We start from the raw sequence: 15,350 nt of genomic DNA, 5'->3' as shown, positions 1-15,350 counted from the left end.
TTCCCCGAGGACCGAGCGCAGAAGGAAGCACGGGCACGTGGATTCGCCAAGGTGGCCGGGATACCGATGGTCCAGGGTGTCATCGATTGTGCGCACGTCCCCATGCGCCCGCCTGCAGACAGCAGGGAAGTGTTCATGAACAGGAAGGGCGCATACTCCATGAACATTCAGGTGGTCTGCGACCCCCACATGAAGATCATGCACGTGTGAGCAACGTACCCCGGGAGTGTGCATGACACCTACATTCTGGCACAGTCGCTCATCCCCGCAATGTTCGATGGATGACCCCCCCTCCCCGGCTGAGCGGCTGGTTGCTGGGCGACAGGGGCTATCCATTGAGGTCATGGCTGATGACGCCAATACGGAGGCCTCAGACCAACGCGGAGAGCCTATACAACAAGGCCCATGCAGCAACCAGGGGTGTGGTGGAGTGGTGCTTCGGCCTGCTGAAGATGCGATTCAGATGCCTGGACCGCTTCGGAGGGGCCCTGCGGTCGCATAGTTGTGGTCTGCTGTGCGCTGCACAACATTGCATGCAGAGGGGAGTTGCCCTGGTGGAGGAGTCGGAGGGAGGACCCGACGGCACCGGAGCTAACACAAACGAAGGGGAGGGGGAGGAGGATGGCGTGCATCAGGGTGGGGGGAGGGGCGCAGGACACAGACACTGCCCGGGTGCTGGTTATGTCCAGGAGGCTGCACGACGGCACCGTCGAGGATAGCGGGCACGCGACGCGTTGGTGGCCGCACGGTTCACGCACCATGGGGGAGGGATTCGCTGAACACTGCCACTTGTACCGCCAGTCCTGCACACTGCACCCCCCCCCCCCCCCCCCCGCACCCCTGCAACACGTACACGGCACCAATTCCACATCACCTTACCACTGCGGCGCTATGGGATTGCACAACATTGATGATTGGGTAAGCGAGTGTGATCAGTGCCATGTTGAATGATGACAGCCCGCTCTGCGATGAGCTGTGAGCTGAGATTCGCCAGCCAAGGTCTGACTCATGGCTATAGCTGAACCATCCACTCCGGTGGTCACAGCGTTCGTCACGGACATTCCATCACGTGCCCGGGTGGGGTAGCTGGCGTCGGAGTGCCGAGGACTATGGTGTCCGATTTTGGGAGGCTTGGGGGAAAGGGACAGCACATCCGGCACCGACGTTGAACCGCTCGTAAACCCCAGCACCACTCAGTCACCCTCACGAGCCCCCTGGCACCGAACATAGCACAGAGTCTTACAAGTTAAGTGCAACAGTGAGTTTAATTGTGACATTCACATACAGATGCCCTATCCCCTACAACTAAACTGTGGCCTGCACCTGTGCCAACTTACTATGTTTCCAACTTCTTTGCCTTACAGGCCTTACCACTACGTCTAGGTGTCTCCCCAGATGGTACAGCAGGAGTGGAGGCGGACTGCTGAGAATCATGCCCTTCGACATGGCTCCTCGTCAGCACGCATTTCCTGTGGCGGCCCGGCTTCGATGGGCCAGGCTGCTCGGCGGGCGTGCTGGATGGCGTGGTGCCACCCTGTTCTGCCTGCTGCCCACCAGATGTGCCAGGGACGGAACAGGGGGAGGCCGAGTGTGCAGGGAGATACCGGGACGGGCCCAGAACCTCCTCCACCCTCGGGGAGCCTGGTGGCCCCCGGGCCTCACTGTGAGACGGAGGTGCGATCGGAGACATGCCCCGTCGTACCACCGACACCTGACGCTGCCAGTCCTAGAGGCCTGCAGCGGTATCGACCATGGTCAGAATGTTCGCAGAGACGGAGCCCAGGGAGTGCGACATTCATGCCAGGGACAGTGCTACCTCAACCTGTGAGTGCGCTACGCCATCCATCACGTGTGCCAGGCGGTCTATGCTCTCCGCGACTGACTGGTGGGACTGTGCCATGGCCTGCTGGGACTGGGCCATGGCATGGTGAGACTCGGCCAGGGCCCGGAGCGCGGCGGCAATGTCGTGTTGGCTCTGGCACATGGCTACCTGTGAGAGGGCAGCACTCTCCTGGGCCATGGATGATGCATGCACGTGAACCTGACCAATGGCTGAAACCATTTCACCCATTGCCTCCACCGCAGACGCCACCCGTGCGGTGTCGGCCTGGGTGGCTGCGATGAGTGGCACCACTCCCTGCTCCTGGACGCGAATGGACTCCTCCAACTCCGTGTGCAGGTCCTGGAAGATGGCCCTCATCCCGTTATTCAGTCCCTGGGTGTCCACATGCATCGGGTGTCCGGGTGGGTCAAGTACATTCAGGAACCCGGGAACCGTCTGGGCGGCAGTTGGTTGCTGGGCCTGAGCTGCCCTCCAACCATCCAGCTCCTCGGCTGCTCCAAACACCACCTGCTGTACCGGCTCGGCTGTGTGGTGCACACCAGACCGTGACCCGGGAGCCTCATCACTTATTTGCCCAACCGAGGTGAGTGTCTCTGCGATGGTGGATGGTGTGGGAGACAGCAGTGCCGCTAGCTCTAGGTCATCGTCCGTTAAAAAGTCTGGTGTCACTGTCCGTCCTGTGCCCTTCAGTATTGTCTCTGTCTGTCCTCTAGTGTCGCAGACTGAGAGGATGGCCCTCCTGTCTGACTGACTGCCACCCTCTGGCGTGCGTCCCTGAGTGCGATTGAGGTTGAAGATGGTCGGCTGTGACTTGGCCGAGATGACCCTGGACGTTCGGCGGCTGGCCCTGGGGAACACAACGATACGGGGTTCGTTAGACACGCTGTGCCGGGTGTATGGTGGTGGTGGGGGCAGTGTGTGAGGGGGGAGGGGATCGAGGGTGCAGTGGTCAGAATGTGAGGGGGGAGGGGATCGGGGGTGCAGTGGCCAGAGTGTGAGGGCATCGTGGGTGCAGTGGCCAGAGTGCGAGGGGGGCGATGACGGGGTGGGGGTGGGGGGGGGGGGCTAGGGGAGAGAGGACATGCAGGGCTCTCTCACTTGCTTCTGCGCCTCCGACCTGGCACGTCGCGACCTCCCGGGCGGCGGATCCCCCAGCAAGGTCCAGGACCCTCTGCTCGTGAACGTTTAGGGGGTGCAGCACAGGAGAAGCCCCTCCAGTTCTCATACGCTCACTATGGTTGTGAGCTGCCTTGTCCGGGGGCGGGGTGTGGCGGGGGGGGTGGTTGGATAAAGCATCACGATTAGGCGGGTATCATCAGGGCGTGCAGATATAGGCTGTATTAATGCTGGGTGGGGAGACAGTTGGAGCCACGCCATGGCATCTCTCCAGGGGGTCGCGGTGCTCATGTGGGTCGAGTACAGCATTGTGAACCCTGAACCCCCCCCACAGCCCCTCGTACCGGGGAGGGGGGGGGGTGTTGGTTGTGACCCGGGGGCACCCTCATGGCACTTACCTTGGCTGCCCGAGTGAGGTTGTGCAGCTTCTTCCTACACTGCTCTCTGGACCATGGGTTGTGCCCCACAGCACTCACAGCAGTGCCAATGTCACGCCAACCGCGCCTCACCATGCTGGATGGATGGCGATGCCCACATCTTGGGCAGAGGGTGGCCCTTCATTTTTCAACCTCATCGAGGAGTGTGTCCAGGTCCGTGTCCCAGAACCTCGGTGCGGCTCGTCGGGGCTTAGCCATCTCTCCTCCTTCTCCTCCTGGGTCTTTACATGCGCGGATCGCGCCATTTATGGCGCTGCGCCGTGTCATTCGGGCGTCGCGCGCTTACAGCGCTGCTTTCGCCCCCCCCCCCCCCGAGCTCCTCGCGGCCCCGGTCTGGGCCCATTTTCGGGCCCTGAATCGCTCGCGACCGGGGCCGTTTCGCGCCGTCGTGAAACTCGACGGCGTTCACGACGGCGCGGGCACTTAGTCACGGGAGCGGAGAATCCCGCCCGGGGTTTTCACAAATTTTCTTTTGTTTCTTTTTATGGGTTGGGATATTGAATCTGTGATTGAATCCTGCAGGGGTACAGATTGGTCTGGTATCTGTCTCATTGGTCACTCTGGCACTGCTGGAATTAAAAGAGATGTATATTGGTGCACACCCGAACATGGCGTGATAACTTTATCCTGAACTCTCGTGGTGATGGTGAGCAATCGCCTCGTGGGAAGGTATGTACCATTTTACCATGTTTTCATGACTTTATCCTGTTTCTCCCTTCTTCTCTGGTGGGGTTCACGTTATGTCTCATGATTGTATTGACCCAGATGTATGACTGTTCTCCTGTTTCCTTCTGTACTCATGTATGCTGAACCTTAACTTTTACTTGTGCTGCTGACCATTCCTGTGGTTTTATTGCATTACTTATTAAAATGTAAATTCTCAATAAATATACTTTATTTTAAAAATTGCAGTTGGGGCTCGGTGATGGAATGTGACCCAGTTACCATTTTTTGAGTTAGAAACTTATCGGTTTAGCTGCACAACCAGAATCAGTAGTAAAAATCCAGGTAACTATCCAGCAGGTAAATAACCTGGATCATTTAACTGCCCACATGTTCGAACATCACAGTACAATTAAATGCAAAATGCCCCATCCCCACAAAGTTGGAATTCTCCAGTCATTGCGATTCACTTTTCCCACCAACAGTGCCCCTTGCCCTTGGATTTCTTGGTGGCGTGGGGTGGTTTCGACAAGCAGCGAGAAGATAGAATCCTGCCACCAGCAAACGCCGTGCTACCGAGTAACATGCGGCAGGGGTACTGGAGAATCCCACCTGGGGTCTTGGCCATCTACCGTTTATAACGTTTAGCTCGTGTCAGAGGAATTGTGTGAATGCCTGTCACCACACAAATGTGGAACTATCCGCTGGACTGAAGAATCACAGAACAAGATAATTTGACCCATCGCACTGGTGCTAGTTCTCTGAAATATCTATCTCTTTAGTTTCATTCTCCCATCCATCCCCCATTCTCTTTTTGAATCGCGGTTCTAGCCTGCCAGTACAAATGGGATACTTCCGAACCGAGAATGAGGCAGCTGTTGTGTGACTTGTTTTTCCCACAGCGTTGATCATTGTTGTGCCATATTGGATTTGTTTTATTGTCACGTGTACTGTGGTGCAGTGAAAAGTATTGTTCTGCATACAGTCCAGACAGATCGTTCCATACATGAAAAAAATAGGACATACATAAATACACAATGTAATCATAGGCATTGGGCAAAGCTTACGACTTAGTAGAGAAAATGTGTCAAGAGATCAGTTCAGTCTAGAAGAGAATCATTCAAGAGTCTGGTAACAGTGGGGAAGAAGCTGATTTTGAACCAGTTAGTGCGTGTTCTCAGACTTTTGTATCTCCTGCCTAATGGAAAAAGTTGGAAGAGTGAATAAGCTGGGTGGGAGGGGTCATTGATTATGCCACCCGCTTTGACAGAGCCAATGAATGGGAAATGGGTTTGCATGGTGGACTGGGCAGTGTTCACTGCTCTCTGTAGATTCTTACGGTCTTGGGCCGAGCAGTTGCCATACCAGGCTGTGATGCAGCCAGGTAGGATGCTTTCTATCGTACATCTGTGAAAATTGGTAAGAGTCAGTGTGGACATGCCAAATTTCCTTAGTTTCCTGAGGAAGTATATGCGCTGTTGCGCTTTCTGGGTTGTAGCGTCGACATGGGTGCACCAGGACAGATTGTTGGTGATGTACACAGCGAGGAATTTGAAGCTGTCAACCATCTCCACCTCCGCACCATTTATCCAGACAGGGGTATGTATGATACTTTGATTCCTGAAGTCAATAACCAGCTCTTTAGTTTTGTTGACATTGAGGAAGAGATTGTTGTCGTTGTATCTCTCAACTAGGTTCTCTATCTTCCTCCTGTACTCTGACTCATTGTTGTTCGAGATCCGACTCACTACAGTCATGTCATCAGCAAACTTGTAGATAGAGTTGGAGTCAGATTTAGTCACACAGTCATGTGTGTATAGGGAGTATAGTAGGGGGCTAAGTACGGAGCCTTCCAGGGGCCCAGTATGGAGGACTATCGTGGAGGAGGTGTTGTTGTTTATCCTCACTGATTGTGGGTCAGGAAGTTGAGGATCCAGTTGCAGAGGGAGGAGCCAAGGCCTAGGTTTTGGAGCTTTGCTATGAGCTTTGCTGGGATTATGGTGTTGAAGGCAGCACGGTAGCATTGTGGATAGCGCAATTGCTTCACAGCTCCAGGGTCCCAGGTTCGATTCCAGCTTGGGTCACTGTCTGTGCGGAGTCTGCACATCCTCCCCGTGTGTGCGTGGGTTTCCTCCGGGTGCTCCGGTTTCCTCCCACAGTCCAAAGATGTGCAGGTTAGGTGGATTGGCCATGCTAAATTGCCCTTAGTGTCCAAAATTGCCCTTAGTGTTGGGTGGGGTTGCTGGGTTGCGGGAATAGGGTGGAGGTGTTGACCTTGGGTGGGGTGCTCTTTCCAAGAGCCGGTGCAGACTCGATGGGCCAGGTGGCCTCCTTCTGCACTGTAAATTCTATGAAAGGCAGAGCTGTAGTGAATGACTAGGAGTCTGACGTAGGAGTCCTTTTTATCGAGATTCTCCAAGGATGAGTGGAGGGCCAAGGAGATGGCGTCTGTTGTGGACCAGTTGTGGCTGTATGCGAATTGCAGTGGATCAAGGCACTCTGGGAGTATGGCGTTTATGTGTCTCATGACCAACCTCTCGAAGCACTTCATAATGATCGATGTGAAGACCACTGGATGGTAGCCATTGAGGCAAGTTGCCTGGTTCTTCTTTGGCACTGCTATGATGGTCTTCTTGAAGTAGGTGGGAGCTCGGGACGGAGTAGGGAGAGGTTAAAGATGTCCGCGAACACGTACGGCAGTTGGTCCACGCAGGATCTGAGTGCGTGATCAGGGACCCCATCAGGACCCGTCACTTTCCGAGGGTTCACTTTCAAGAAGGCCAATTTTCCAATCTGTTGTGCTGATAGGGTGGCATGGTAGCACATTGGTTAGCGCTATTGCTTCACGGCTCCAGGGACTCGGGTTCAATTCCCAATTTTGGTCACTGTCTGTGTAGAGTCTGCACGTTCTCCCTGTGTCTGTGTGGGTTCCCTTCGGGTGCTCTGGTTTCTGCCCACAAGAAAAATGTGCTTGTTCAGTGAATTGGTCATTCTGAATTCTCCCTCAGTGTACTCGAACAGGGGCTGGGGTTTGGCAACTAGGGGATTTCTACAGTAGCCTCATTGTACTGTTAATGTAAGCCTACTTGTGACACTGATAAAGATTATTATTATCATTATTATTACTATTTGACTTTTGAAGCTGTGACGATAGAATCATAGAATCATAGAATTTACAGTGCAGAAGGAGGCCATTCAGCCCATCGAGTCTGCACTGCCTCTTGGAAAGGGCACCCTACCTAAGCCCATGCCTCCACCCTATCCCTGTAACCCAATAACCCACCCTATCCCTGTAACCCAATAACCCCACCTACCCTTTTTGGACTCTAAGGGCAATGTATCATGGCCAATGCACCTAACCTGCACATCTTTGACTGTGGGAGGAAACCGGAGCACCCAGAGCAAACCCACACAGACACGGGGAGAACGTGCAGACTGCGCACAGACAGTCACCCAAGCCGGGAATCAAACCTAGGACACTGCAACTGTGCTAACCTCTGTGCTACCGTGCATAAGTATGGGTGTGTGCGGGGCTGCTGGGGAAGTTGACAATGGTTTGATGGTTTCCTGCTCGAACCGAATGTAGAATGCTTTAAGTTCATTTGTCTGCACGACATCTATGACTACCCACTCAGGAAGTCCTGGTATATGTCGTATTTACTGTGTTTATCAGGTTACTGAATAAATGCTGGCTGTGGCCTTTCATGGCCAATATTCAGTTATGTTTTCATTGGCAATCTTGAGGTAAGTAGAAAGGTAATACAGAGGCAGGTCAAAATAATAGGGCAGGTACTTGTCCAAATGTCAGAACTGCTCAAGATGAGAAGTAATACTTTTCAGACACAAGTGCCCTACTTTAATTTACCTCAAGGTCAGCCAAGGATTTTGATCCCTTGTTCAGACAAGTAAAATAATAAAAAGGGCATCAGCGGGAATTCTCAGTCAATGCATCAAACATCTATTTATTAACAACTCTTTCATAAATAGCACAGTAACACAAGTACTTACTTTAGCCAGCTCTTCTCAGTTTGTTTTGAGTTAACATCTGGTTGTTGAAAAAGATGTTTCTTCAAATGAGTAAATAAACAGTGAACAAAAGCCAACCATTCATTAAAATCTTCACGCCAGCTAATATTTAGTTAAAAAAATAATCCTGTTCAGAGATAGCCGATACTTCAGTCTTTTTTTCTTAATTTGGATGAAAATCAATGATGTAAAATTGAATTTTGTCAATTGAATCCTGCTCCAATGAATAAGGATTCATTAACACTTCAGAAATGGACAGAACGGAACACAAATACAAACCTGCATGAAAGTCTATCCCTACAGTGAGTGATGTCCCCGATATTGGCAGCAAAGCATCTGATTTATCATTGGGTTCCAGTGGTATTCCTCTGATTTCTTCATGAAGAGAATACATCAGGAAAGATCCAAAACCTGGTAAATAGATTTTTTTTTAATGTTTTTCTCTTCGAAAATAACGGCAAATCAAGATCCAATTAGCTATTGATTTCACCCCCTATAATTTGACAATATTACTTACAAAGTGTGTGCAAAAACTATCAGCATTTTCTGACCAGGTCTTGACTGATGTCAATCGCTATTATAGAAGAATATAGTCCAAAGTGGTATTGATTAGTAATGTTCTTTCACTTTTCTGCAAATCAATATTTGATGCAATGTGCTTCATTTTCAAAAAATCATTACCGTAGTTTTAAAGCTGTAGCTCGGTCATTGGACTGAGAACAATAGTGGAATAATCTTTTCATTGGAAGCGAAAATCAGTTTGTTTCTAAAGCTGCCAGCTGATCTGCAACACCAGTTTTACGCACAGATTAAAAGCTGAAAATCTACCCCAATGACAAAAGCATCATCAAGCACACCTTTGCTGTACATAAACCGAAACTGGTCTCTCAAAAAAAAAGCATTCTACTTTCTCTCATCAAGTGTATGCCTTCCAATAATAAAATTATCAGTTGTATTGATTATCGTAATATGTTAAAATGGTGTGCTGTCCATTGTCATCCTTGATATGGATTTTTTTAAATTTGAGCTTTTAATGACTAATTTCAATGGTTTTCTTTGAACTGATGGGAACATAGTCAGAAATTCTTTGTAGTAACTGCGGAAAATTTTATGCAGCTATTTAAACAGCATTTTCACCAGACCAGGAAATTAGCTTTGACCGTTTATTTTTGTCACAGGAACTACCAGACCTAATAAAAGGAGAACAAAATCCATGCAAAACAGACCAGGCAAAAAATAAAATTTCCTTTGAATTTATTTGCTTGAAGTTGAGGTTTCAAATGTAAAAATATTTTTCTGCACCACATTACAGTAAAGCAAGTTCACTATTTTAATAAAAGGTATCAGTTGAGAAATGGATTCCCATTGAATGTAATATATTTTCACTTCACCCTTCTGCAAGCTGCCTGAACTCTGCATTCTGAAGGCATCCTCATTTTCCATCAGAGGAAGGTTTCATGGTAGAATTAATGGAGGACATTACAGTGTAAACAGTATGTGCATGCCTCTGACAGTTGCATTTAGCAGTCTCCTCTGTTGCCATTACAGTATTTTACTTTGTGATGCGGCACAGAAGACCAACATACATGTATATACGCACACACATTTGAGAGGAATTCTCTCCCTCCGCAGCATGTTCTGCCACAGTGGAGGGTGACTCACCGGTGGCTAGAAGTGAGATCTTCTGGTCCCACCATTGCCAACAGGCTTTCCTGTTGTAAGCATCTCTCATCTTCACAGCAGGTGCACCGCCTGCGGATCATAAGATCCTGCCAGCGTGAACGGCCAAAAAGATTCCACCCAAAGACATAAACACATACATACACACACACTCAAGTATAAATACACACACATATATAGACACATATATATGCACACACATATACATACATACACACACATGTACATACACACACATACATACACACAGAAATATACATACCCACACATATATATGCACACATAGACATATACAATCACACAACTTTATGCACATACATAGACATACACATACACGCAAGTATATGCCCACACATAGACATATACCTCTGCATAGGCGTATGCACACAGGCACAGATACATATCCACACATGCAGACATATACATGCACACTCATATACACATACAAATGCACACATACACAATCATACATATACATACGTGCACATACAAACCCATACATGCAAACATACATATACACACATACACATACAACCACATGTACACATATAATAATTATTATTATACATACATATAAACACATATATACATGCACACAAATATACATACACATACACACATACATATACACATATACATCCACACACATACATACGCATACACACATACATATACCATATACATACACACACATACATATAGACCCAGGCATATTCAGACACAAATACATAAACACATACATATTTACACAACCCTTACATATACCTACACACATACACATGCTCACACATGTACACACACAGATATATAGAAACATGTACACACATATACATGCACAAGGACATACATATATACATATAAATACACATGCCCTTTCATACACACATACATAGACATATACATGTGTACATACATACAAACATACACACATACACACAGACATGCAGACACACACATATACAGACACACAAACATAGACATACATACACACACAGACATACACACATACACACGTTGGCACCTTGGTAGGTTTGGGCGTTCTCGAGCTTGTTTGGGAGCAAGTGTCAGGCATGCAGGGAATGTGTCTCATCCAACATAACTGATGAGTAATAACCAGGGCCTTGACACAGGGGATGTTGGCCTGCAAGAGGATACTGATATTGGAGCACCCATCCTGCCATTGAATTTGCAAGATGCTTGCACATGAACAACTAGAGGCCAAACTGCAAACTATCGTCGATGCACTGACGCGGGAAGAATGGGCCTTAGGCGAAACATTCAGGAGACAAAACCCCCACCGCTAACATCACCACCAGTGTGCCCGCGCAGTCTTCAGCCAACTGAGGAAAAGAGTTTTGGTGACTGATGTGTTGGGTGTTCTGGATCACAAACAGGTCACCAACACTTTGAAGTGGTGCAACTCTATTTTATTGTAAGGTAAACTATAGTAACATACTTGAACTGTGGGTAAGTGTAATACCAGCTTTAACTGTTGACCCTTGCCTAGTCCTAACCAGGTGATGCGCTCAGCACATGGTGAATGACTGTGCTCCGAACTGGCTGCTTCTAGAATGAGCAGGAACTCTCCTGTCCCCTGTCTTTATAGTGTGTGCTCTCACTGGTGATTGGCTGCGGTGTTGTGTATGCTGATTGGTCCCACTGCATGTTCATCAGTGTGTGTGTATGTCTGCACCATAATATACTGGTGTATATTATGACATCCCCCTTTTATGTAAAGAACATGTGCCTGCCTGACAATAAATATTGTGTAGTGAATGTACCTGACTATGTGTGTGCGTGTTATTTACATGACTATGTACACGAGGCTAATCTATTTACACGGGAAGGTGCCTGGTTCAGAGGAATAGGGTGTCACACCAACAACGAAATTAACATTATATACAAACTACTGGAATGATGAAACAGGATAACAGAACAGATCAAAGAGTCCAACATTGTAAAACTCATAAGAAAAGTCTCTGAGGTGGGCGACGAATTCTGGTTGACCGCCTCAAGGGTGGGTCAGGAGCCACCGGCTGAGGAATGGGCTGGGCCACGGCAGAGTAAGGAGGACGCAGAGTATTCGGAATCTCCACGTAGTCCAGGTTGGGGACAATAGGAGGGCATGGCACCGGTGGAGGATCACGTAGCGAGCGTGGAACGAGACGAAGGGCACGCCGATTGCGGCGGCGAATGAAACCATCTGGCAGACGAACCAGGAACAAGTGGGCAGACACCTGCCGAAGAACCACAGCAGTTGCAGACCAGCCACCCTCCAGAAGATGGATGCGGACGTTGTCATCCGGCGCCAGAGCAGGGAGATCAGTCGCCCGAGTGTCATGCGCCGCCTTGAGTTGTGCATGAGACTGTTGCATCCGCTGAAGGACCGGAACATGGTCGAGGTCTGGGACGTGAATGGATGGCACCGTGGACTTGAGGTTGCGACCCATGAGCAGCTGGGCTGGCGACAGGCCCGTGGAGAGTGGGGCCGAACGATAGGCCAGCAAGGCGAGGTAGAAGTCGGATCCTGCATTGGCAGCCTTGCAGAGGAGCCGTTTGACGATGTGGACGCCCTTTTCCGCTTTGCCATTGGATTGGGCGTGCAGGGGACTGGATGTCACATGCAAAAAGTTGTACCTGCTGGCAAAGTTGGATGATTCCTGGCTCGCGAAGCAGGGGCCATTGTCCGACATCACAGTGAGTGGGATGCCGTGACGAGCAAAGGTCTCCTTGCAGGCACAGATGACCGCCGATGATGTGATGTCGTGCAGGCGTACGACCTCCGGGTAGTTCGAAAAATAGTCTACTATCAGAACGTAGTCCCTGCCGAGCATCTGGAACAGGTCAATGCCTACTTTAGACCAAGGGGACGTGACCAGCTCATGGGGTTGTAGGGTATCATGTGGTTGGGCCGGCTGGAACCACTGACAGGTGGGGCAGTTGAGCACTGTGTTGGCGATGTCCTCATTGATGCCGGGCCAGTACACAGCCTCTCGGGCCCTCCGTCGGCACTTCTCCACGCCAAGATGGCCCTCGTTTAGCTGTTCCAAAATGAGCTGGCGCATGCTGTGCGGGATCACGGTGCGGTCCAGCATCAGGAGGACACCATCGACTACTGCCAGATCGTCTCTGATATTGTAGAACTGTGGGCATTGGCCCTTGAGCCACCCGTCCATCATGTGTCGCATGACACGCTGTAGTCGGGGGTCAGCCGCAGTCTCGCGGCGAATATGGATAAGGCGTAGATCCGTGGCCGGCTGATTGGAGGCCGTGAAGGCCACATTGGCGTCAACCTGGCCGACAAACTCCTCTGGGTCACATGGGGTTTTGACTGCCCTGGACAGAGCGTCGGCTATGATCAGGTCCTTGCCCGGGATGTCTTGGAGCTGGAAATCGTACCGCCGGAGTTTAAGCAGAATGAGCTGGAGGCGAGGGGTCATATCATTCAGGTCTTTTTGTATAATGTTGACCAGCGGGCGATGGTCGGTCTCGAAAGTGAATTGGGGGAGGCCGTACACGTAATCATGAAATTTGTCGACCCCAGTCAACAGGCCCAGGCACTCCTTTTCAATCTGCGCGTAGCGCAGTTCCGTGAGGGTCATGGCACGTGACGCATATGCAACGGGGGCCCATGATGAGGCCTCATTGCGTTGTAGGAGCACCGCCCCAATGCCGGATTGGCTGGCATCCGTTGACATTTTTGTTTCCTTCGTGGGATCAAAAAATGCCAATACTGGGGCCGTGGTAAGCTTGGCCTTTAGCTCCTCCCATTCGTGCTCGTGGGCGGGAAGCCATTGGAAGTCTGTCGTCTTCCTGACCAGGTTCCGGAGAGCTGTGGTACGGGAGGCGAGGTTGGGGATGAACTTCCCCAGGAAGCTGACCATGCCCAAAAATCGGAGGACTGCCTTCTTATCCGCTGGCTTCTACATGGCCGTGATGGCTGCCACCTTGTCCGCATCCGGCCGCACACCCAACCGGGAGATGTGGTCCCCTAGGAACTTGAGTTCCGTCTGGCCGTAGGAACATTTGGCTCTGTTGAGGCGAAGGCCTTGGTCCCGTATTCGTTTGAAAATGCGCTGGAGGCGACTGATATGCTCCTGCGGGGGGTGGACCAAATGATGTCGTCAACATAGACGCGCACACCCTCAATGCCCTCCATCATTTGCTCCATGATCCGGTGGAATACTTCTGATGCCGATATAATCCCAACCGGCACCCTGTTGTAGCAGTATCTGCTAAACAGGGTATTAAAGGTACACAGCTTTCTGCTTGACCTGTCGAGTTGAATTTGCCAGAATCCTTTCGAGGCGTCAAGTTTGGTGAAGGTGTTGGCCCGAGCCATCTCGCATGTGATCTCTTCGTGCTTGGGGATAGGGTAATGCTCCCTCATTATGTTGCGATTCAGATCCTTTGGGTCAATGCAGATCCGGAGCTCGCCGGAAGGCTTCTTTACGCACACCATGGAACTGACCCAGTCGGTTGGTTCCGTCACTCTGGAGAGCACTCCTTGCTCCTGGAGGTCCTGCAGCTGCTGTTTATGGCGGTCCTTGAGGGGTGCTGGGACTCTGCGAGGTGCATGAACCACAGGCGTGGCGTCTTGTTTGAGCAGGATTTTGTAAGTGTATGGAAGCGTGCCCATGCCTTCGAAAATGTCACGGTGCTGGTGGACGATAGTTGAAGTGTGTTTTCATCACAGACAACTTAAATCCCTGGGGAAATGTCACAGACTTACATAGACAAATTATACACAAAGTCACAAGTGCGCAGCAACCTTATGAGTGATGTGGTTCACTGTTTCAAAGCTGCCTCCCACTTTGAGTGTTTGCTGAGAGTTATGTGCACAACAGGAGGTGGTAATAAAATTAGGTTTCCACACCATCAGCTGCACTTGGGAATGACAACTCCTCAATTCACCTTATGGCTGTGTGAACTTTTTTTATTGATTGGATTTTGGGAATGGGCAACAGTTCCACCTTCTGCCTGTTTTTTAATGGGGATGGACCTGGGCGACAGTAAGTAATCTGAGAGAAAAATGGAGCAGAACTTTTCCTACTAGGACTGAATTATTTTTTTTATAAAGGTTGAACAATAACATTTCTCCAAACAGGTGTGCTGTTGCTTCCTTCTGTTGACAATAACACTTACCCTCACACGACATTTTGTCACTCCGTAGTTGATATCCCACAGTGCACTTGCATGTTTTTCTGGTTTCTGAGATTGGCAAGCAGAGCTGGGAGCATCCACCATTGTTCACACTGCACAGATTAGTACCTAAATGGGACATATAAAATCAATGTTCAAGAGCCAACAGACTTTTCAGTTAGCTACCTTCTACATGAGTAATGAGACTTTTCTTGACTGTACAGTGATCTGTGTCAAAATGAGTGATGAACGGTCTAACTATATTTGAAGTGGGTACTGAATTTTCTGTGTCGAAAACCTCTGAAAAGTACATTTTGTTGGAATAATAGAGCATTAAATCAAACTGCAATGATGGCATTAGTCTATCCGGCGTCAACATTTATGATTATTGTGCTACTGGAGAAAGGTGGTAACGCTCTTTATGCAGCACATTGGCGCTGTTA

At 49.7% G+C, this 15,350-nt stretch overlaps 1 protein-coding gene across 1 annotated transcript in view; it reads right to left on the bottom strand.

Annotated features, from left to right (window-relative positions):
• LOC140406652 (low-density lipoprotein receptor-related protein 1-like) overlaps nucleotides 1-15,350 on the bottom strand; it is a 1,475,832-nt gene that overhangs the window by 696,685 nt on the left and 763,797 nt on the right. The window contains exons 28-29 of the mRNA XM_072494659.1: nucleotides 14,911-15,036; nucleotides 8,365-8,496 (exon numbers count right to left, since the gene is read on the bottom strand). Coding sequence (XP_072350760.1) covers nucleotides 8,365-8,496; nucleotides 14,911-15,036 — 258 coding nt within the window. The remainder of the gene's footprint in view (nucleotides 1-8,364; nucleotides 8,497-14,910; nucleotides 15,037-15,350) is intronic.

Source organism: Scyliorhinus torazame, chromosome 2 (genome assembly GCF_047496885.1).
Source record: "Scyliorhinus torazame isolate Kashiwa2021f chromosome 2, sScyTor2.1, whole genome shotgun sequence".
Lineage (NCBI taxonomy): Eukaryota > Metazoa > Chordata > Chondrichthyes > Carcharhiniformes > Scyliorhinidae > Scyliorhinus > Scyliorhinus torazame.
This window is presented reverse-complemented; position numbering and strand designations above follow the sequence as displayed.